This window comes from Lynx rufus, unplaced genomic scaffold (assembly GCF_022079265.1).
Source record: "Lynx rufus isolate CCGP_SWC_20201006 ecotype Redwood Valley unplaced genomic scaffold, mLynRuf1.p SCAF_29, whole genome shotgun sequence".
NCBI classification, from domain to species: domain Eukaryota; kingdom Metazoa; phylum Chordata; class Mammalia; order Carnivora; family Felidae; genus Lynx; species Lynx rufus.
Genome location: NW_025814844.1, coordinates 6,915,925 through 6,939,957, shown reverse-complemented (window position 1 = coordinate 6,939,957; position 24,033 = coordinate 6,915,925). Strand labels below are relative to the sequence as shown.

General features: G+C 43.8%; 1 protein-coding gene across 1 annotated transcript in view; it reads left to right on the top strand.

Annotated features, from left to right (window-relative positions):
• Positions 1 to 24,033, top strand: part of PTPRM (protein tyrosine phosphatase receptor type M) — a 595,371-nt gene that overhangs the window by 531,394 nt on the left and 39,944 nt on the right. The window contains exon 24 of the mRNA XM_047090212.1: positions 6,506 to 6,603. Within this exon, the coding sequence (XP_046946168.1) occupies positions 6,506 to 6,603 (98 nt within the window). The remainder of the gene's footprint in view (positions 1 to 6,505; positions 6,604 to 24,033) is intronic.

The following is a 24,033-nucleotide window of genomic DNA, read 5'->3' as shown; positions in this document are numbered from 1 at the left end:
CCTTTAAATGAGAATGTAATATGTCCTTGACTTTTCTCTACCTTCTACAACTACAAGCTTCTTGAAAGTAGGGGCTATTCTTCTGTAATTCACCTTGGCACCCCTTCTACACCTCAAAGAGTGCCTGGCACAGAGCAGGCTGGGTGCTCACCTATAGATACAGGCTGCACGCTCACATTCCCACCAGGGGCCAGCAAGGGGGTGTGAATGAGGGAAGCAAGCTAGGTATGAGACCATTGGGCACAGAGAAACTGTGACCCGAATGGGCAGGTCCGCGTTCACAGACCTCTAAGGAAGACGTACATTAAGAACAGACTGGCATCACTACTGACTGTAAATGTTTGAAGAAACAGGGAGCCATGGTTTGGGTCTCGGAACACTTGCCTGACGAGGTAACCTTCAGTGGGCCAAGCGGAGACGGATAGCAATCGGAGGAGGGCTTCTGCACTGCAAATGCTCCCGACTGCTGGCAGCTCAGGACCTAGGAGAAGTAGGGGCAGTGGAGAAGGGGACTGCGGCTGGCCATACTCAAGAAGTTGGATTTGATTCTGTGGCAGGGGGACCCATGGGAGGCTGGAAGGCAGGAATCACCCTGATTACAATTATGCCTGTTTGAAGAGGTATTTTCAGGTGGTCGACGTGGGTTTTCTTCTGTGATCCTCCTGCCGGGATCATGATGACTGCGCGCACGCCCCTGTCGGTTAGAACCCTTCTGAGTCGCTTTTGACATTGCCACGGAGGCAGCATCACACAGTGGGGTAAGGCCTCACATGTCAGCTCTGCAACCCACGAGCCATGTGCCCTCAGACAATCTGCCTGACTTCCCCGGGGCTCCTCTCCTTCCAGTAACATGCACCTGTTACACTGGAATGCAGTCTTTTTAATGAGTTACTTTTTAATGAGTTACTACACGTTAAACTACTTCAAACGGGACCTGAGAAACAGCAGGTGCCCAAAAGAGGTTAAGTATTAGTCTGTTCATGACGGGATCACATTTTGAATTTGCACTATCGTTCTTCCCTTCAAAAAACTCCAATATGCCACTGTGAGCTTAAGGACCTTGATTTCTTGGCGGTTCTGGTGAGCACAGAAAACACACCATATAGAAATTAGAACATGAAGAAAAGGGATACAAGTCTTCTCTCAAGATTTGAAATTACGATTTTTTTAATATCGCTCACTTTCCATGAACTGAAGAACTCACCTTACTCAATAGAGCCCATCCTTGAATGTCTTTCATTGATGCTTGTCATTGCTTTTAATTTTTTTTTTTTTTATTGTGCTCTAGTCCCTCCTGACCTTTTTATTGTTGTTGTTGTTGTTGTTGTTCCTTCCGGGCTCAGTGGTGGTAGGAATGGCCCCTGCACACATTTTCTTCTCGGCAGAGGTCCACGTGAGTCCACCATTGTGAGGGAAACAATGTATTATCGGCCTGATATTCTTGAAATTTTGATACCTTCCCTTGCACGCTTGAGTCCCTAGGGGGACAACTGCTGGGAAGAACTTTCTTGCCTATTGTGCAAACATCTGTAAAATGCAGCCACAGCAATCTCAGAGGCTCCCACCCAGACACAAACTGCAGAAATCAGATCCTGGGGCTGTCAGTCACAGCCGTTCGTCCCTCGAGTGAGGGAGGTTTTCCGGAGTCCTTTGCCTACCTCTGTAGATTCCTTGTCTTAGGAGTTTAGTTGATTGTCCACCCTGGAAGCGATCCCCAGTGACCTCTCTATATTTGTCCTCGTGGTAAGGGCATGTGCCACACCAGCTTCTGGGAGACAGACAACAAAGGCAGAGGAATACTGACTCTCCCCTGGTGTTCCGCCCTAAATCTCAGCTCTGTCAGGGCACAGGTGCCAGGGATAACCGCCTTGTATCCCGGGCATTTATCTGGAGGCTCATGGTGACCAGGGTCACTCAGACCCCACCAGGAGCTACCAAAATCAAAGGGAGTGGATCTTGGTATCAGTAAAGCCTGTCCTGTGCTGGCCTCTGGCATGCTTTTTGATTTTTGTTAGAAGACATGTATCTCTGAGTCATAATTTATTCGTGTCTCGGGAAATAATTTGAAATACATTATTCAGTATAATTGGAATAATTTCAAAAAGAAAAGAAAAACAGGACTGATCAATTTTGCATTAAAAACCTTAAATTCCGGGGCGCCTGGGTGGCTCAGTCGGTTAAGCGTCCAATTTAGGCCCAGGTCATGATCTCACAGTCCGTGAGTTCGAGCCCCTCATCAGGCTGTGTGCTGACAGCTCAGAGCCTGGAGACTGCTTCAGATTCTGTGTCTCCCTCTCTCTCTCTCTCTCTGACCCTCCCCCATTCATGCTCTGTCTCTGTCTCAAAAATAAGTAAACGTTAAAAAAATTTTTTTTTTAAAAACCTTAAATTCAGGTGCCTTCCTTCTTCCTTTAGTCCCCTTCCCCTCCAAAAAAAGCATGAAAACACAAACCAAGATTTGAATGAACATTCACGAAAATATCTTGCATCATTAGTCAAGAGGACAAAACTCTCCAGTGCCCACCCCCGAACAGTTTTGTTGGTGAACCGCCATGGTCACCAGATCGGGGAGGTCATGTGGTGTGTCAGAAAGGGGGCTGCTCTCAAATGACAGCACAGTGGCACACACGTGAAGGGGAGAAGAGACCAGGAAACCAAGTCAAAACTACACCAGGGGAGATGGGGACCCTCTCCTTGCATGTTTTTTTCTTCCTGGGATCAACTCAGAATAACCTTTGTTTTCAAATTCATTTTCAGATACTAGCCCAAACTGTTACAGTTCCTCTGGATACTGATTCTAATTTTAGCATTGAAAAGAACATCACCTATTTCATTTTTCTAGCCCAGTCTTTTTTTTAGTCTAATTTTTCTATCCTAATTGTTTTTTTTTTTTAGTCTATCCCAATCTTTTTTTTTAAGGCAGCAAGGAAGAAAATCATCAAGAATACCATTTATATAATCACCCAAGCGAACCACTAATGCTTATAAATGCCCTTGATTTTAAAGTTAACCCATGTGTAGTTATGTAAACATTAAAAACCCCTATCACCTTAATAGCCTCTGAGTCCCCTTGGTGAAGTGATACAGCCATGTTCCTAGATGACATTTTATGTACGAAGTTCCTTCTAAATCAGAGAGAAATGGGATTCCTCCATTCAAATTGCTGGTACACAGAGTTAGACTAATTAGTAGATTCAAAACAAATCTTCGGTGTTCCACAATTCACCTCCTCCATATGAGACCACCTGATAGGTCAGAAGGTAGAGCCGAATGTTCCTGATGCTCTAGATCCGTGGTTCTCCACCAGGAGAGATTTGAAAATACACCCAGACCTAACCTCACCCCAGACCAATTAAATCAGTCTTTCGGGTTAGGATCTCAGATTTTTTTTTGAATTTTTTTTAATGTTTATTTATTTTTGAGCTAGAGGGAGACAGAGAATGAGTGGGGGAGAGGCAAAGAGAGAGGGAGACACAGAATTGAATCAGGCTCCAGGCTCTGAGCTGTCAGCACAGAGCCCGACGCGGGGCTCGAACCCACGAGCTGTGAGATCGTGACCTGAGCTGAAGTCGGACGTTTACCCACTGAGCCACCCAAGCTTCCCAGAGCTCAGAAATTTTTAAACATTTCTTAAACATTTTTAAACAGTAAAAAAATTTTTTTAACATTAAACATAATGTTTTCTTAACATATTTTTAAACATGTTTTTTAACATAAAAACAGATTTTTAAACATTAAATTTAAACATTTAAATATTTTGAGAGAGAGCACAGGGGAGGGGCAGAGAGAGAGGAAGTGAGAGAGAATCCCAAGCAGGCTCTGTGCTGTCAGTGCAGAGGGAACACGGGACTCAAACTTACAAACCGTGAGATTATGACCTGAGCCAATAACCAAGAGTCGGACGCCCAGCCGACTGAGTCACCCAGGCACCTCGGATCTCAGAATTTTTTAAAAGCTACACAATAATCGTAACCTGCAGCTAGAGTTGAGAACCACTGCCCTCAGTAGGGAACAGTTACTGGAGGCCAGGACGGCACTCTGGTTACCTAGGGAAATGGACTAAGTTGAGAGGCAAAGCCTTGAGTCTGGGAAACAGAGGAGGGACTTGGTTGGTGGTTGGGAGCAGTAGTCCAGTCACAGCACTCTGAGGCCTGCCTGATCACTGCTCTCACACATTCCGAAGAGCCCCTTGCAGAAGATGCCCCCTTTCAATGAACTGGAAAGGAGTGAAGCCGATGTGCTTTCCAGCTTCTAGAGATAGTCTCCAAAATAGAAGTCGAGGAAGGAAATCATGTAAATATGATCTATTAATATTCCTTAATCCTGAGATATGTTTTAGTATGTTTAATAGTAAAACAATTTATACATAAGCATATAGGCTCACTTCTTGATTCACTTATTCACTGAGCTCCTGCTATGTCCCAGGTGTTCCATAAGGCACTAAGGAAATTGTAGTAAAACCACAGCCACAGCCATGTTTCCCTCCAGGGGCATCTTAAATAATCACAAGGGAGTCTAAAGCTCAGAAAGGGGAAGTGAGCTGCACTTGGGAACTGGCCCACAGCCTGGAATATCCCTGGAGTGACTCCTGTTGGGCACGGAAGGGAGACGTGGCTTTTCTTCTGCAAGCACATGCCATCCACAATGCTGGAACATCTGATTCATCCACCACAGCCATGGTCATCAGAACTCTTTCTGCAACTTGCAGACTAGGTGGCTCAGGCCCGTGTATCTAGTGAAGGAAGCAGAAAGTGCCTGGGCCGCCTCTTTGCGGAGGGGGAGGGGAGTCATGTTGGGAAGGCTATCTGTGTATACAAAGATAGACTCAGGGTATATTTGTTCTTGTGAATGAGCGACAAGCGGTTCAGGACACAACGAATGCTCCTGTCCACAGGCTACAAACGTAGTGATGGATGGGATCCAGTGTTTACGTGTCCCCTCTGTAACCTTGGATTGAAGTCGTTGAAATCCTCAGCCCATACCTCAGGAGAATGGCACGTGCGTGGGCTGCAATGGCGGGCACAGCTTCATGAGAGGTGGCGGGCCTGGACCCATCAGGGGACAAGACACAGAGACATCAGGAGGTGGAGTCAGTTTTCACGGGAAGGGTGAGGTGTAGTCAGAGCAGCAAGGAGGAGTGATAGAAGCTTGTGTTGTAGACAGAAGGCAAGGAGGTTTTGATGGTGAAACTGGAGAAGAAAAATTACCCAAGAACCAGCTGATAATTGGTCAAGATGAATGGGAGGTACCTGAAGGGGGGCCCCGGGTGTGCCACCATTACTCAGTGTCCAAGCCTTAGCCAAGGAAGGACCACTTATAAATATCTTTGAACACACCTTGTCTTCGTGTTCATGCTTTGCTATTTATAAAATGCCTAGGTATGCATTAACTCCACGACTCCTCAAAATAACCCTGAGATGTGTCATTGAAATCAGTATGTAGATCAAGAAAGATGAAAACACTGAAGCTTACAGTGGCTAACTTGTCCAAAATCACACAGCCAGTGAAAAGGTAGAGGCAGATCTCAAAGTCAGATATTTGAGTTCCAGATCCAGTAATCTGCATTGTCAAGATCCTATAGTACAACCGGGTCCTGGTCCCAGCATGTGCCTGACCATTTGTATGATTCCCCACGTATCATGTGGCTCTTGTGCCTTTGAGGTTGTGCTCCTCTCCTTTCCTTGCATTTCTCCTTGTTCTTTAAAGATTTGTACTGTTATGCTTACACCCTCAGACATGCATGAGCATCAAGTAGAGATTAGGGTTTTTACAAATCTGGTTTCGAAGAAATGTTATATTCCAATTTCCTGTACCTGCTTCTATAGAACTGGCATTTTGTAATGCCTGCCTCCCCCCCCCCCCTTTTTCCCGGGTCCATAAGAAAGAGCTTTGGAATACTCAGATCCCGGGAGTTGAGCAAGGAGGTACTGATCATGTTCAGTGACAGGAAGTACATCTGCTTAAAAGTCTAATTTCTCTCTCATTTTTGGAAGTCAGGTGAAAAAAAAAAAAGGATTAATTTGACAGATGGCACAGAATAAGAAAAATATTAGAAACAAGAAGAGGCCATTTTTCCTACAGAGGCTCATTTCATTCTATATACCATTTCCCTGGGATATCTGCCAATTGTTAGCAGGAAGAGTGATGTTATCCATTTTTTAAAATTTCACTCTTGAGTATTATGGAGATAAATAGCTAAATGATGGAGAAATAACTTTCTTTCACAGCAGTCGTTTAAGAGAGGTAAAAAGAGCTCAAATGCAGAGACGTTTGATGACATGCAAAAATTCAACCATGCATGAAAAATTCAGTATCTCTGGAGGTGCTGTTTGAGCAAGGGCACCCATCAACACTAGCATCGGTACTAGAAAGGAGAGCTAAGTCCATCTATAAAAGTGAAGGGACTGCATGCGAGCCTTGATAGGTTTATTCGCAAGCCCCAGAAATTGGCCAGTTGCAAACTTACAAAGAGAAAAAAAAAAGTCTGTGTTCTGTTTTGCTGCAGGACCAATGCAGGAGACCATCTATGACTTCTGGAGGATGGTGTGGCACGAAAACACCGCAAGCATCATAATGGTGACCAACCTCGTGGAAGTGGGAAGGGTAAGTCGGCTGTCCGCCTCCACGGCCACATGTTCCTTGCTCAGTTGGTAACGTGGAGTAAGGCCAGAATAGGCTTTTGAAGTATTGTGTGTACTTTAGCAAACGTTAACTACGACACCTCCTCCTGTCGCTTGCTGCACTTGCTTATAAATTATCAGTAAACATAGACTGAATTGCTTTCATTTGTTGCGATAGCAACAGACAGGCAAGGCACTCAGGATTTAAAAGCAGTTGTTATCTGGCTATATTGAGCACATGAAAACACCTCTAAGCGCGAGAACACTTGTTGCTGGGTGTCAAAACACAATGGGTGCTGCATTAGACGCGACTGCATTCCCTAGCTCCGGAACATTGACTCTGAAAACAGAGTAAGCCACTGGATGCAGTCCTGAGCTTGGCATTCCAGCATCTCCTCCTGCTTAGATTTTACTTTCCTGCCTCTCTGTTTCTGAACCTGCCAAATAGAGATCGTCGTCGTCCCCCTGAAGTCTTGTATGACTTTATCTGTAGGAACTGGTCACGAGAGCTGTTTTTATTAAAGAGGGAAATACTTAAGCAGTTATAACCTAGGTAGTGGTACGCTATAGGATTATTTCCAAAGTGAAATTTATAAAGGAGAAATACACAGGGTGCAATTGCTTTGTTTTATAAGAGGGTCAATTCCATGGCTCTGCTCAACTCAAGAATCCGTTAGTTCTTTTTTTTTTTAAGTAAAAGTTTATAATTTATTATGTACTTTGATTTGCATGTGTCATCTCATTAATTGTCACTTTAACGTTGTGAAGTAAGTTGGTATAACTTCCTAGGTTTTTTTAAATTTATTTATTTAAATTCAAGTTAGTTAACATACAGTATAGTATTGGTTTCAGTAGAACCCAGTGATGTGTCACTTACATGTAACACCCAGAGCTCATCCCAAGTGTTCTCCTTAATGGCCATCACCCATTTAGCCCATCCCCCCACCCACCTCCCCTCCAGCAACCCTCAGTTTGTTCTCTGTACTCAAGAGTGTCTTATGGTTTGCCACCCTCTCTGTTTTTATCTTAGTTTTCCTTCCCTTCCCCTATGTTCATCTGTTGTGTTTCTCAAATTCCACATAAGTGAAGTCATATTATATTTGTCTTCCTCTGACTTATTTCGCTTAGCATAATACACTCTAGTTCCATGCACATTGTTGCAAATGGCAAGGTTTCATTCTTTTTGATCCCTGAGTAGTATTCCATTGTATATATAAACCACATCTTCTTTATCCATTCATCAGTGGATGGACATTTAGGCTCTCTCCATAACTTGGCTGTTGTTGCTAGTGCTGCTATAAACATCGTGGTGCATGTGCCCCTTCAATTTATTTTGAGAGAGGGGGTGGGGAGGGGCAGAAAGAGAGGGAGAGAGAGAATCCCAAGCAGGTTCCACACTACCAGCACAGAGCCTGACACAGGGCTCGATCCCATGACCCTGGAATCACAACCCAAGGTGAAAGAGACAGATGCTTAATCCACTCAGCCAACCCATTACTTCATAGAAAAGGTTGACATTGTGAGACTGACCCTCAGCAGCAAAGGTAGCCTGGAGATTAGCCTAGAAGTGAAATACTGGGGCAGAAACCATAAAGGGGTTGTTGCTTAAGATTCTTGGTCAGGCTTAAAAAAGAAGGAAACCCTGCCATTTACAACATGGATGAACCTGGAGAACATCATATAAGCCAGTCACAGAATACATGATTCTACTTCTATGAATTATCCAAAATAGTCAAATTCATATAAGCAGAGAAATACCATAGTGGTTGCCAAGGGCTGGGAAGAGGGAGAAATGGGGAGTTGATGTTCAATGGGTACAAAGTTTTGGTTACGCTAGATAAATAAGTTCTGGAGGTCTGCTGTGCAAAATAGTGCTTACACAGTTAACAATACAGTTTTGTGCACTTAATTTGTTCAGATGGTAGATCTTACATTAAGTGTTCTTCCTACAAAAACAAAGAAAAAGGGACACAGGAAACTTGGAGAGGCATTGGATATGTCTGTTATCTTGGAAATAGTGATGATACCACGTGTATGCATATGTTGAAACTCATCAAGTTGTGCACATAAACATTGTATATTGGGGGCACCTGGGTGGCTCAGTAGGTTGACCATTCCACTCTGGATTTCAGATGAGGTCATGATCCCTGGGTTGTGGGATCAAGCCTCGTGTCATCAGGCTCTACACTGCGTGAGATTCTCTCTCTCTTTCTCTCTCTCTCTCTTCCCTGCTCATACTCTTTCTCAAAAAAATAAATACATTTTAAAAAATAAAAATAATTATTTTTTTAATGTTTTTATTTATTTCTGAGAGAGAGAGAGAGAGCGCGCGAGTGGGAGAGGGGCAGAGAGAGACACAGAATCCGAAGCAGGCTCCAGGCTCTGAGCTGTCAGCACAGAGCCCGACGCAGGGCTCGAACTCATGAGCTGTGAGATCATGACCTGAGCTGAAGTCGGAGGTTCAACCAACCGCGCCACCCAGGTGCCCAAAAATAAAAATAATTTTTAAAAAATAAACATTGTATATTGTAATCATATATCAGTTATACTTCAGTAAAGCTGTTTCCAAAAAAAAAAAAAAAAAGGATTTTCAGAAGTATCAGGAGGTGCAAATCAAGAAGAGAGACATTCAGAAGTGGGAGGTACTTTCAATTTTAGCAAAAATAGCAAACTAAATAACCTGAAAACCCTCCTCCTACAAACATCTAGAAATTCTAGATAAAATATAAATATATATTTTAATAACTTTGTATAGTATATGTAAATCATATGTAAATATGTATGTTAAAAATATTTGGCTTAGCTTTCAAGAAAGGAAACTACTAGAAACCAGAAGAGTGACAGCTAGAGGCCAGACGGAGAGCGGACACTGCCACTGTTCTTTGGAGGCTGGGCAGGTGGGGTGCGTCAGTCTTGGAGGGAGGGTGGGGGACCTCAGACTTCATGATTTCGGACCTTGGGTTTTACACCCACCCAAAAACAGGAGATAACGTGTTAGGCCTGTGCAATACGAGGAATTTGAACTCGAGATTGCCACCTGACACCTAAGCTCACAAAAGGTAGGCACTCAGAGAAGGGACAGTAGAGGGGGATGCAGAGGGAGGTGGAAGAGGGAAGCCAGCTGGGCACCGGAACAGGGAAGTGAGAAAGAGACAAATCAGTCTTCACTGAGGATCTAGATGAGAAAGCATTTCCCCCAACTCATGGGTCAAAGCAAAATGCCCTAATATGAATCAGAACTCACTGAGAACTGTGAATCATAGTATCATAGAGTAAACTTGTAGGATGCAGATAAAATGGTACCTAAAAGGGTGTATATGTTTTTAAGTGTCATTAGAAAAGAAGAAAGACCAAGCATCTAAATCAAAAAGATGTGTGTTGGGGCACCTGGGTGGCTCATTCGGTTAAGCATCTGACTTCGGCCCACGATCTCATGGTTCGTGAGTTCGAGCCCCGTGTCAGGCTCTGTGCTGATGGCTTGGAGCCTGGAGCCTGCTTTGGATTCTGTGTCTCCTTCTCTCTCTGCCCCTTCCCCACTCACACTTTGTCTCACTCTGTTTCTCAAAAATAAATATAAATGTAAAAAAAAATTAAAAAAGATATGTGAAGAACAGAATACAACTAAAGAAAAAAGGAAATAATAGAACAGAAAATTATTAAATTAAAAGCAAAGAAACAATCATGAAAATCAACAGAATCAAAAGGGTTTTGTGAAAAGATTCACAAAATAGACAAACATCTGGCAATCTGAAGTACAAGAAAAAAAGCCAAAAACTCTCAATATTTGAAATAGGAAAAAGATTCTTTTATCATAATAGATAATATGAATAGCTAACAAACTTGAAAAATTAGAGAAGTTGGGTAATTTTCTTAACAAGTATGATTCTCCAAAACTGATTCAAAATGGGACAAAAATTACAGGGCACCTGGGTGGCTCAGTCAGTTAAGCGTCCAACTTCGGCTCAGGTCATCATCTCATGGCTTGTGAGTTCAAGCCCTGTGTCGGGCTCCAAGGTAACAGCTCCAAGCCTGGAGCCTGTTTACAATTCTGTGTCTCCCTCTCTCTCTCTGCCCCTCCCCCATTCATCTCTGTCTCTCTGTCTCTCTCAAAAATAAATGAACGTTAAAAATTTTTTCTTAAAAAGTCTGAGTAGACATTAATTAAAAAGTAAACAATGGTTAAAAATTGACTCAGGGAAAAGCACCAGTCCCCAAAGTATTAACAGGTGTGTTCTACTAAATATTCAAGGAATAGATAATTCAAATCTTACGAAAATTATTCGAAGGGAAGAGAAAAGGAAGACTTCTCCCCCACTTTAAGAGACTTGTATAACCTTGATATCAAAACCAGATGAGGACATAGGAAAATAGAAAATTATAGGTACCACAGATTGGGAAGAGAGAAATAGACCAACAGATCAAAAAGCCCAGATGTTGACTATAGCCATATGTAGGAAAATGTGTAAATAGTGGGGAAAGCACGAGCTTTTCAATACACTGAGCTAGGAAATTTGCTTATCGGTGTGGACAAAAGAAAAAAATCATAAAACACCAAAAACAAATGCCAAATAAAAAACAAAATGTAGGGGCACCTGGGTGGCTCAGTCGGTTGAGCGTCTGACTTCGTCTCAGGTCATGATCTCGCGGTCTGTGAGTTCGAGCCCCGCGTCGGGCTCTGTGCTGACAGCTCGGAGCCTGGAGCCTGCTTCGGATTCTGTGTGCGTCTCTCTCTCTCTCTGCCCGTCCCCGCTCATGCTCCATCTCTCTCTCTCTCAAAAATAAATAATATTAAAAAAAAATTTTTTAAACCCAAAATGTAGCTTTAAATTAAGCTTTAAACCTTGTAGAAGAAAATATGAAAGAAAATATTTATGACCTTTTTTTAAAAGAATGTTTCAACGATACCTAAAGCTCAACGTGTTAAGAAGAGAATGGGGAAATTTGACCGTATAAAAATGTAAAACTTTCTCTACGTAAAGGATATAAAGTGACAAGACACTGGGTAGACGCTCTGAGACCATTATGTAAAGTATAAAAACATACAAAGCAGTATTTTATGTACTGAAAATACAAAAACTGTTTATTGTCTCAGTTCCCTCTGCTGGGAGACAGAGCAGGGGAGCTGGCTTAGAGACTGGTGCTCACCATGTACCTGGCCTAAAAGGGGCCACCCCATGTCTCTGCCACCCACCTTTCACCTGGGCAGTGGGGATATCACAGCACCTGCTTCCTAGGGTTCTTGTAAAGATTAAGTGAGTTTCGACATGTCAGGTGGTTAGAGAACTTCCCGCCCCATTTTAAGGACTTCATAAATATAGGTATTCGTGACACCCTTACCTTTCCACCAACAAACCTAAGACCTACAGTGATGTCTATATTTACCTTTTTTGTCTCATTCTTTTGCTATGAAAGCAGTAATGACTCCAAAAAAAAAAAAAAAAAAAGTTCAACGCCACCAGAATTTTTGGTCTCTGCCTTCTGGCACTCAGTAACTGCCCAAAGAAATGAATGAGGGAGGTTTCTTCTACCTTAGTGTCAGAGAGCAGTTAGCCTACGCTAGGTTAATGTGAAACGGCCAACCTACAGATTTCCTGTTTTCATGAACTTGGGTTTCTTTCCCTGAAATGTATGATGGATTCGGAATCCTTCATTTCACAAATATTTGCTGACTGCCTGTGCCTGATAAGAAAAGATCTGCAGACTGCTGTCACAGCCTTGAAAGTTATTCACCCCCTCAGAGTCTACATATTTGCATCAGAGCCCACTGAAAATAATCCTGAGGTAAATTAGTCTGAAAAGTAGATCATTTTAAAATAACAAGTACTACGGGTTTTAAGAAAATGATAAATAAAGGCATACATGGTCTTTTCTCGCCTAATTGAAATTCCCAAGGTTACTCTCCTCTGGACACAGTGACTGAAGAAGTGAGCTAGTTTCATATAACCCTTTTACTTTAAGGAGGGATGAGGACAGTATAGTTCTTTGGCAGAAAGGTCAAAAGAAGACCGTGCTGTGAAATTACTACAATGACAAAAGGCAAAACAAAACCGCTCACACACTAAAGCCCACTGTCTCATGGACATGGCCCATGTTGCAAGGGAGCTAGTTTTCATTCTGAGTTACCTGGCTTTGGAAAAATAAAAAATAAAGGCCCTGAGGTGATGGTCTGTTCCTTCCATCAGGCACTTGGACCCATCCCATTCAGGGCAGTCACTGTTGGTTTTCTTGCTGGAAACAATTCCTTCGGACAAGTAACCATGGAAATTCCAGCTAAAAGTATGCAGCTAAAAGGGGGAAGGGTGACTGGGTTTCAGATTAACCCATAAATGGAAGCCCACATGAGTAAAGAAACCCATCATTTTAGGTCTGGTAAGTTTTTTTTTTTTTTTTTTTAAATCCTTCCACATCCTTACCAGGTTTGTAGGGATGCGGTTAGCCCTGAAGAATCCTCACCTTGTTACCATCAGCCCGGTGGATCGGTCTGTCTTCAGTTAGTAATGAATTTAGTGGCATCTGCCCTTGAAATGTCAGGTGTGATTTGGGGGGGTTTTGACAAGAGGTCACATTCCCTCCGGGAAAAGGCACTGCCCTTTATTCCAAGCCACTTCCCGTTGTCAATCCTGCACATTTGTTTAGAGATTACTTCCCCATTCTCCATGCTTAAAAACAGCAACAACAAACCACCGAAGAAATCAAAATGACACGGTTTTTAAGGGCCACCACTACCTACTTAACATGTTTACCGCACATGGTGTGTCCTTCATGAATTAGGCATGAGCTAAGCGGATGCCTGTTTGTTTACACAGACTTGCTGCTGATTCATTAAGTCAGAGCTGGGAACCCGCTTTCCCCTGATTTTTGCCCTGAAGCGCTCTGCATTAGGCGGCTGTAATTGCCGGTGCTGGAGCCTCTGGGAAGCCCTCCCGGTTGCCACACCTGGTGCAGAAGACACTTACGCTGCACTTCCCTCCAGCGGGGTCCCCGATACATCTGCCAGGACCTGTCATTATCTGAGACTTCCTTGTCACCGCCATGCATCCCCTTTCAGCCAGTGTGTTCTGGGGAGGGACCCTTGTCAGTTTGCCTGGCACCTGCCGACGGCTGCACACCTGGCATTTCAATTGCTCTGGAATGTGCTGTGATTGTTTTCCCTCTTTAATGAACCCACCTGAGGGACATTTCGCTTTTTATCCAGTCGCCTGTTTCCCAGGCATTCCCATTTACATCGTTTGTGTGGAGATTCGGAAACTCTGTTGTGCTGTTGGGCTAATCCATCTGCCAAAAGTCTTATAACCAAATCTGCGGGACTCCCAAAGGAGATTTTTGCGCTGGTAATTTAAGCTAATGATTTCTAAACATATTTAGTCAGTTTTATGAAGACCTCATTAAAATGTGACTGTTTATTAAAAATCCAAATGAGGTCTGATAGTCATATAGGAAAATTATTTTTGAGTTGCTCTGAATAGTTCTGATAACAGGTGATAAAGGGTTTTGGGACTAAGGGAAGTGAAGGCCAGAGGTGTTAGCCTCTCTCAATATAGAGGATGCACAGAACCACCTAAATGGATGCTTTAAAGATTATTATCAAACCAAAGACGCTGACCTCTGATTTCTTTCGTAACATTTGTCACTAAAAGAATAACAAAAGAAAGAAGTGTAAGATGAGCGCTTCATGTCAGAATTAACTTTCTAATTCACATGCAAGGAAGGTATATTAAGATTCCAAGTGCCCCCGGTCATGTACAACAAAGAACATCTGCTTCTCTCCACAAGTCACCAGATTTAGGATCAACGAACGAAGCAAGAGAGAGGCAAGGTTGCCCCTTTATAAAATGTGGAAATATTGCTTACTAGTAAGAATAACATAGGTAATGCCTAAAGGTACAAAATACCAACAATATTTGTATAAAATCTCTGGAGTTCTTCCAAGACATCAAACTCATACCTGAAAGGGAAGAGACAAGTTCTTTTTATAGACATAACTAAAATTTTTCTGTCTTGAACTCTCACCATTGCCTTTTATAGATCTTTTTAATGAACTGGATATTTAAGATGATATTTTATGACCTGGATAATTATAGTACTAGCCTTTGATTTATTTATACTCGTTCAACAAACCTTCCTCTCCATTTCGATTTACCATCAACCATGTCAAAGATCGTATTAATGTAGCTGATTCAAGCCTTACCTCCCTCTGTAACTTTAACAAAAACTAGGGGGAAAAGAGGTAGTTGGCACTATAGTATGTGATGATTCCCACCCAGGCACTGCCACACTTCACATCACCTACCCCCAGCATATCACCCAGGAGACAAAGGACTGAGCTATCAGCAGGAGGAGAGGGACCCTCTATAGACCCCTCCATGCCAGCCAGCTCCTCCAGGAAGGATGCTTCCCTAGCTGCCCCACTGAGCCTTTGAGGTTTTCTCTGCCCAAAGATTTTCTCAGTTCCCCTCTTTAAAAGTTAGAAAATTCATGAAAGAGCCCAGTTTGTCTTGTTCACAAATTAAACCCAAAGGTTGGCTTTCTACTCCCTTTTCAGCCCAGCGTCTCCAACATTTAATGATATATTTACCATATCTATGGCTTTAAGAAATGCAAAGATGTTTATGATGCCCTTGTCCTCAAGGAACAGGCAACCACTGTAGAGAAAACACAGAGGGGCGCCTGGGTGGCTCAGTCGGTTAAGTGTTCGACTTCGGCTCAGGTCATGATCTCGCGGTCTGTGAGTTCGAGCCCTATGTCGGGATCTGTGCTGACAGCTCAGAGCCTGGAGCCTGCTTTGGATTCTGTGTCTCCCTCTCTCTCTGCCCCTCCCCTGCGTGCACTCTGTCTCTCAAAAATAAATAAACATTTAAAAAGAATTTTTAAAAAAGGAAAACACAGGGGGCGCCTGGGTGGCGCAGTCGGTTGGGCGTCCGACTTCAGCCGGGTCACGATCTCACGGTCCGGGAGTTCGAGCCCCGCGTCGGGCTCTGGGCTGATGGCTCGGAGCCTGGAGCCTGTTTCCGATTCTGTGTCTCCCTCTCTCTCTGCCCCTCCCCCGTTCATGCTCTGTCTCTCTCTGTCCCAAAAATAAATAAACGTTGAAAAAAAAAAAATTTAAAATAAAAAAAAAAAAAGGAAAACACAGAGAAAGGGAGTAGATGGCAAGATGGGAAGGAGCGAGTAGTCTGACACAGCTGTGAGATCTGATGGGGAAGTACAGCTGAGTCTGGAGGGCTAGTTGCGGCCTTCCAAGGCAGAGGCAAAGGTAGACGCAGGAAGTGAGTGCTGTGTTTGTTGTAATGGAAGGCACTGAGCTGGTGAATCGTGTGTTCTAATTAGTGCTTTTGAAAGGCAGTTCTAGCAGCCACTGCAGAAAGGTGACCGAAGGCATGGAGACAAAGTCAGGTTGGAGCAAGACTTTCAGACTCTCAGTGAGAGATGATGTGCACTTGAGTTGTGGCCGTGGCATTGGGAATTTATGGGAGACACACAATTTGGGTGTTATTTGGGGATGCTAATAAGGGAAAAGAACTGAATTATGCAACAAGGTTTCTACCATTGTGACTTGGAATGCTATAAAGAATATTGACCAAGAATGAGTATGTATCCCTTCTCTCTGCCTCAGCCCCCCCAAAAGAAAAGCAAGTTTAGGAAGAAACTAGCATGATTCATATTGGACATGCTGACTTTGAGATGCTGAATGAACAGTGTGGGGCTTTCCAGAAAGTTCTAGAGGGATACATGTGCTGAAGACATAGAGACTATTAAATGTGTGATTCTCCCTTCGTTTACAGAGTATCTACTGTGTGCTAGGCTTTGGACTAGACAAAGGATAACAAGATGGAAAGACATGACATGATCTAACAGCTAGAAAGACCGGTAAACAAAAAGTTATAATGCAAGGTGATAACCACTGTAACAGAAGCATGGCATTTGTGGGCAAAAAAACAGGGAGAAGAGAAGGACTAAAGACAGAGTACCAGTGAATATCTGTATCTCGGGGCAGACAGGGAAAGAGGGACTCAGAATGGAGACTGAAAATGACGTATGAGAGAAATAAGGTAAGAACCAAGAGACTCCACAATCGTGACTAAGAGACGATACAGTTTCAATGAGAAGGAGAAGGTAAGCAGTGTTGACAAAAGCTGCAGAGAGGCCAGGTACCTCTAGGGAAAGGTAGGTCAGCAAAATATATTGAGGACCTATTCTGTGCCAAGCATTCTGCTAAATGACTGAACAAGCCTTATTTCTTTGAATTATCATGGCCACCCTATGAGATACATACAAAGATTTCTATTTTCAAAGTTAGCAAACTAAGGCTCAGTGAGGTTAAATAATTTGGCTAAGGCCACAGAGCTGGAATGTCTAGAATGTCTCACTCCAAAGGCCATGCTCTCTCCACAATTCCACAAGGCCCCCGCTCCCTGTCTTTGGTACATAGCTTGTTCTTGGAGACGTAAATCAAAGAAAGGAGATGGAACAGCACCTAGAGGTGAGCAAAGGTCAGGATGTGACTATAATGGGGACAGCACCCATGTGGGCAGGCAGTGGTGGTGGTGATGCGGTGGACATGAGCAGAGTTGGAAGTCTGAAAAGAAGATGTAATTGGAAGCAAAGATGAAAGGTACAGGTAAAGAAAGGGGCAAGGAGACAGAGGAAAATCACTGACAAGGTGGAGGGGGGAGGGTTCCTTCAGGGAACAAGCCAGTGCAGGATACCTGTCAATGTATGTAGACACAAGAGGCCAGAGCTACAAAGATACGTTAAGCATGTCCACAGGAATGAGGAGGCAAACATGGGGACCCAATTCTATGACAGAGGTTTCAGAATGCTCGGGTAGTTCATACAAGAGTCACCTCCCATCAGACTGGAAGGTGACGTTGGAGGGGTTTGCTAATAAATGCTTCCCGGAGGAATGTGGTGTATGGAGCTGAGTGTGGGGCAGCAACTAGGGTTTAATCAGCAAGGGAAGAAAGGAAGGGAAGAAAGGGTGCTCTAGGCAGAGACATAGTTTCCCTTAGTTTCCCCAGGGGAGACTGCGGAGATGTGTTCAAAATGAACATGGCAAGAATGGACGCTTTATCACAGAGAGCTGGGTGTGCACTTGAGGAGTGGGAAGCAGAGAGCCAGCCCCTGAAGGATTGAGTGACAGAATGACATGGAAAAGGGGACATAGTGGAGGTTCTGCAGAAGGAGAGTATGTAAGGCAGAAAAAGATAGCCATTGGATGTAACAAGGAAAAGTCTTTGGTAACCTTCTGCCTGAGTAGCTTCAGAGGGAAGACCCATCAGAGCCCTTCAATTATATGCAACAGAAATCAACTCAGGCTCATTTAAGCCAAAGGGAAATTTACTGGAAGAACATTAGGAGCTCAGCACGTTCATGTGAAGAATACGGCTTGCAAACAGACAGGAAACAAGGCACCAACTCCAGAGGGCCAGTGAGTGGAGGGGCCTCATGGCCAGTCTGGTCAAGGTGCCAGCACAGAGAGGATGCGTGCCAACAACTTCTGGCCCGTTTTCACTGTGCTCAGGATTCACATTACAGGGACCAGAGCATCTGACTCCTCCAGGTTGGTTCATATGCTCATCCCTCGCTGGCCAGGGCCCCTAAATGGCAAGCCACCCCGTAGGGAGGAAGAAGTTCCCCAGAAGGAAGTCAAGAACACATTAGAGAGCATGAGTGGGTGAAACGGAGGTTGAGTGACCTAATGACCTGTAGGCACAACAGACAGGGAGGACGGAAGGCAGTCTGCAGAGTCAAGGCCACGGCAGAAAACGAGAACACACAGACGGAGTGGGAGCTCATCAGAGGCTTAGCTGAGAAGGGGAGAGAGAGAAATATGGCAGCACACAGAGGACCGTTGAACAATCAAAGGCTATTTTAAAGGTGGAAGGCCTTTGAAAGTATTATGGGTTGAGGAAAGAATCGGGAGAGGGAGAGAAACTGAACATCAGCACGTGGACAGCCAAGGGAGTTTTCTCCCCGAGGGGGCAGGAAGCAGGGCATCCAGAGTGCTGGTCTTCAGTTCATCCTTATGAGAGGTGACAGCGTTTCCTCTGAGCCAGGAGAACAGAGACAGATGAGGGTGCATTTAAATAAACGGAACCAAAACATAAAGAGAAAACTTGAACCAGCACCCTCTCCTGATGGTGTCCGTTTTCCCCGGTGATGATAGGAGCAAGGCCCTGGGCTGAGAGACTTAAGGAAGTTGGACAAATCACTATTTTAGGGAGGCCCAGGAACGCCGGGGAAGGGGGGCAGCCTGGAGTAGGAGCTGGCATGTTCCTGTCTTAGGAAGAAGGTACGAATCGGGGAGGGTGTCAGCAAGATGAGGTCGGTGGCAGCAGGACCAAGCTGCACGGGAATCTGGGGCGGCCGGGAGCCAGAGGCCTCGCAGAACTGACAGAGGGGAACACTAGGGCCTTGGGGGCATCTCTCAGGGACTAAAACAAGCAGGTTCTCACCGCCCAGCCTTAGTTTACGCATCCTCGCAATGAACAGAAATGGGCCCAGTGACCTCTAAAATTCCGTGTTTATATGAGGAATGTATGTTTCTTGTTTACGTTCTGGCTGGAGACCCATTTGAATAACAGATGGCATCTGCAGCTCAGATCTGTTTTAATGCCCGTGGCCTCCGGACCTCCCTGGCACTCACTGCCTCCTCTCTGAACACCAGCAGCGGGGAGGAAAGTGTGGAGTCTGGATTCTCAAAAGGGAATGAATTCAGTAGAAGGACAGGAGGGTCGCTTCCTCAGGACAGAGCTGTCCACTCCTATTTATTCCGCACTAGTATACATGAATTTTGTAGGTCTGGAGCAGAATACTGCAGTGGGTGATTAAGTACCAACGGGACGAATTCTGTCGGTGTTCTATGTATATTTAATTTGTGCAGACCGTAAAGATGCTCGGTTTATAATTTATAAACTTTCTTTTCAAAATGATCTAATCTGACTACAGTAAATTAGGATTTTGAGAGAAGGTACTCTTTTCGAAAGTTCTCAAAAATGTCTATAATGATGCCTTGGGTTAGCAACTGGCACAATCAAGCACTCTTCCCTTCCACACACATTTCTGACCAGCAGCACCACATCTGTCTCCTTGCATGCCGCAGGAAGGGGGTTTGGGGAGAATGTGGCTCCTTTGGAGAACTCTTGCAGTCATCTAATAGAGATATCTATGTACACCCCATCATGTTCTGTGTAGCTGCAAGTATGACTTTTGCATCTGGAAAACTATCTCCTTATGCATGCAAATAGTTATCTTACTCTCCCCAGATCCGTTAGAGAACCCTGATTGTTACTTAAGGCCCATCAACCCAGTTTGGATAGCCAATTTATTTAATTGAAAGGTAAACTGTGGTATAAAGGACATGCAAAAATGGATACAGTTGTAAAATAAATTCATTTCACTAGGAGACACTTCATCGACTACTAAATTGAGTGACAATTTTGAAAAATGTGAGACTAAAGGAAACAGATACTCTCAGAATAAAGCAAGGAGAAAACCACGTAACTTTATTCTTCAATCTTAGTGAAGGTTTATTATGTCCTTTTTAAAATATTTTTTTAATGTTAATTTATTTTTGAGAGCAAGAGAAAGAGGACGCATGAGTGGCAGAGGGGGAGAGAGAGGGAGACACAGAATCTGAAGCAGGCTCTGGGCTCTGAACTGTCAGCACAGAGACCAATGCAGGGCTCGAAGTCACAAACTGTTGAGATCATGACCTGAGCCAAAGTCGGACACTTAACCAACTGAGCCACCCAGGCACCCCATGTTTTAAATTAAATTCTAAGTACTGCATTTTAGGGCTTAAAGTAATGAAGTTTTTTATGTAAAATATGATACCTCTAATGCTAACCCCAACTTCCAGAAAATTTCTAATAGCGTGCCTGTAAATAAATATGTGTGTTTATATGAGCGTGTGTGTGTGTGTGTGTGTGTGTGTGTGTGTGTAATACCTACATTTTTTTTTAAGACTAGCTATTGCCCTCCTCCACATTTGCTCACTTGGGTAACTAGACTAGACCTCTTTCAGAACTGCCGCAATCCCTGTACCTGATCCAAGTTTCTTCCCAAATATATTCGTATCTCTCTCTTTCCTTCTACCTCCCCCCCCCCCCCGCCTCCCTCCTTCCCTTACTTGCACATCCTTACCTCAGTTTCAGAAATGCTCTCTGCCTTATTGGGAACAACCAGCTGTCATTCGTTCTAAGTGCCGACCATTGTGTCTTCTGGATTCTGTATGCATTGTCGCAGCGAATTAATGAATTTCCTGTGGGGAAGACAGGATCAGGCTCCTATCTTTTTCACACACCTCCTGTTTCTCTGATGGTATCCACGGCAGAAATCTTAACCCCTTGGAGTCTTTGTCCATCTCTCCTGTGACTCTTCTGGGACAGTTCCTTAACGTGCAGGTATCAGATGACCTCTCAACCTGCTGTAGGTGAGGGCCAGAAAAACAGAAGGGAAGATCCCCGCCTTTAAGACATTTACAATCCAGGGGCGGCTGGGTGGCTCAGCTGGTTAAGTGTCCAACTTTAGCTCAGGTCATGATCTCACGGTTTGTGAGTTCAAGCCCTGCATGGGCGGCCCTGGGCGGAGAGCTCAGAGCCTGGATCCTGCTTTGGATTCTGTGTCTCCTCTTTCTGTCCCTTTCCCGCTAGCACTCTCTCTTTCTCTCTCTTTCTTAAAAATAAAAATAAAAAAAAATTTTTAAAGGTTTAAAAAAAAGACATTTACAATCCAATATTAAAGGCAAATCACACAGTTGCACACAAGAGAGAACAGCACACCTTTGGGTACCATTTTGCCCTCCCCCACCAGACCCCAGGCCTCTGTGAGCAAAGACTAGCCTATCTCATCTGTGAGTCCCAAAAGGCCAGACACATAGAAAGTACTAGAAAATAGTCAGTAAATGTTTTTGAAGAAGTGGAAGAATAGTTACAAAAGAATATAAGCTAATGCAAAATAACCTATTTGGTACAAGGGAGATTTCTCTTTATTGATCTCCTTCCCTTGATTTCTTCCATGTTGGGAGAACAGGCTGAAATCTTAAGTCACACATGTGCGTACAACACGCTCATTATGGACGTGAATGAAGTTCACTGCAGCTCTGTTGGTTATGACAGAAGTAAATCTACATTCAGCCCACCTAATGAACCCTTTTGCATTAAGTTCTTAACAGTTCGTCCTAATCCATTATGTCCCTTTCAATAAAAAAAAAAGGCGAAGTGATTTTTTTACCCAGCTGATGATGAGTTATAAATCAGGCTTTGGAGCCAATGCTTTACCCGCTCTAAGTTATCTGATGCGTTCCTATCAGCCATCTCCAATATTGCCACAGCGGCAGGATATTATAGGATGAAAGCAAATTTGCAGGTCTGAAGAACAAGTGTTTCTCCAAATACACTCTCCTGGCTCCCTGGGTAACTGCCAGCTGCGTGCAGTTCAGCTCTTTCAGTGTGGCCAAACCCATGGAGATGACTTTGTCGGAGTGCTGGCTTTTATGGTCATTACTGTCAAGCCCTGTCGCTTGCTGAACTGGCAGGTCCTGGAAAATCCTCATGTTCATCTGTGTCGGTCCTTCCACCATATTCCCTGTTTTACCAGGCTGGCCTTAGACCCTCTCTCGTCTCACTCCCTTACGAACTTTATCTGCAGTTGTCTCCGGGGTGCATGGAGGTGGTCACCTGCCCTAGCGTCTATAAAATGCTTAAGAGTGTGGAGGCCCCGAGTGTGTAGCAGATGGACAGTGCACCTGGGACAAGAGCATCCTAGTTTGAGGCTTTTATAGTGCAGCCCCGGTCACATTTGTACCTGCACAGGCAGCATACAGCTGTAGTTTGTTGGCAGTGTAATTGCATGAAATATGGGATGATCTCAAGGCTGCAGTAGGCCTCCACCTTTGTTCTGCTCACATGAGCACTCGGAAATTGGTTTTTCCCCTACTTTGCACACTGCAGGTATATCCTATTCTTGAATAATTTGTTGAAACCCACAGTAAATGGTGTCCTATCTGGAATGCAAAAAGTTTTTCCCACGTCTACTTTTTCGACCTGCTAACTTCATCTTCTGAGGCCTTGCTCTGCCTTTTAAGGCTTGGGGTTATCTGGCCAAGTAAATATGTGAGTAAATGTTGGGGGCCTCCCAGAGAAGAGGGCCAAAGACGCGAAATAGTTCAGTGAATGGTTTTGTGACTATGCACAACTTCATTCTTTGGGGGTTTACCTCTCTTAGCTTCAGACTCTCTACCTTGAAATAGAAACAGAACCCTTATCACTTAAAATTATAGAAGGACAGAGAATTTTTCTTCTAGAAAAGCATGGTACGTTCATGATCTTACCAATGATAGATTCATTTCTGATGTTACAGGGTAGAGAGTCCAAAAACAAGAGTGAGTTTGTAGACGTTTCAATCCTTTCAACTGGTTGAATCACCTATTTCCCAAACTTACAATACACTTATATAATGTACAGTCAAGAATTAGGCAGGTGCCTAAATTCTTCAAAGTCTCTTGCTGTGTTTAGCAATTCCTGTGATGAGCTAAGGAAGAGTGCAAAGGAACAAATGAAGATATTGAGGCCCCCAGGGAGGCCGGTGACTCATAGAAGATCCTCTTTCGTGCTTCCTTCACCCTTAGAGCTATTTACCTTCCCAAAGAGATTCATTGGAACAAGAGTATATCCCAGAGTATCTCAGAGGAATTTACCCCAGATCCATGCTTCTGAAATTAAAACTCATTGTCTTCCTTATCCTGGCATAGACTAGAGAGTGTGAGCTGTTGTTATCAATAGAGCACCCAGTGTATTAGACTATGAGCTATTCCCTTTTTAGTAATAGAGGTATTGACACAATGGTAAGAGGGCACAATGCCAACCCCCACTAAGAGCTAGTGGAAATTCCTCACAGGCTAACCAATGTGGTGGGTCTCTAGACCCTCACCATGGCTCTGTGATACAGGCATTGTGCTGTCCCCATTTCCCAGATAATAAACTAAAGACTTCAGATGTTAAGAAACTGGCCCAAAGTTCCACAGCTGGTAACTGTCAGTTCACGACTGGAACTCCAGAACCACACTCTTGACCACTAATGCAATGTGGCTTCCAAAGAAACTCATTCTAGAGTCATGTAATTGGATCATTCTCAAAATTGAGATCATTTTAACAGTCGTGTAATCTACTTACCTTCTTCCGCAAATAAGGAAACCGAGGACCAGGATGTTCCTGTGACTTTCACAGGGTCACACAGCTAGATTGTAATACAGCTAGAATTAGCCCCAAGCCCTCCTGCATGCCAACCGGGCCTCTTGCCATTACACTATGCTGTGTCATCATTAAATATATTTTTCAAGAGAGGTTAGAAAAGCCTTTTTTATCAGTGGTCCTTAAAAATAAAATGTTAGATACCTCTACCTAACAGAATG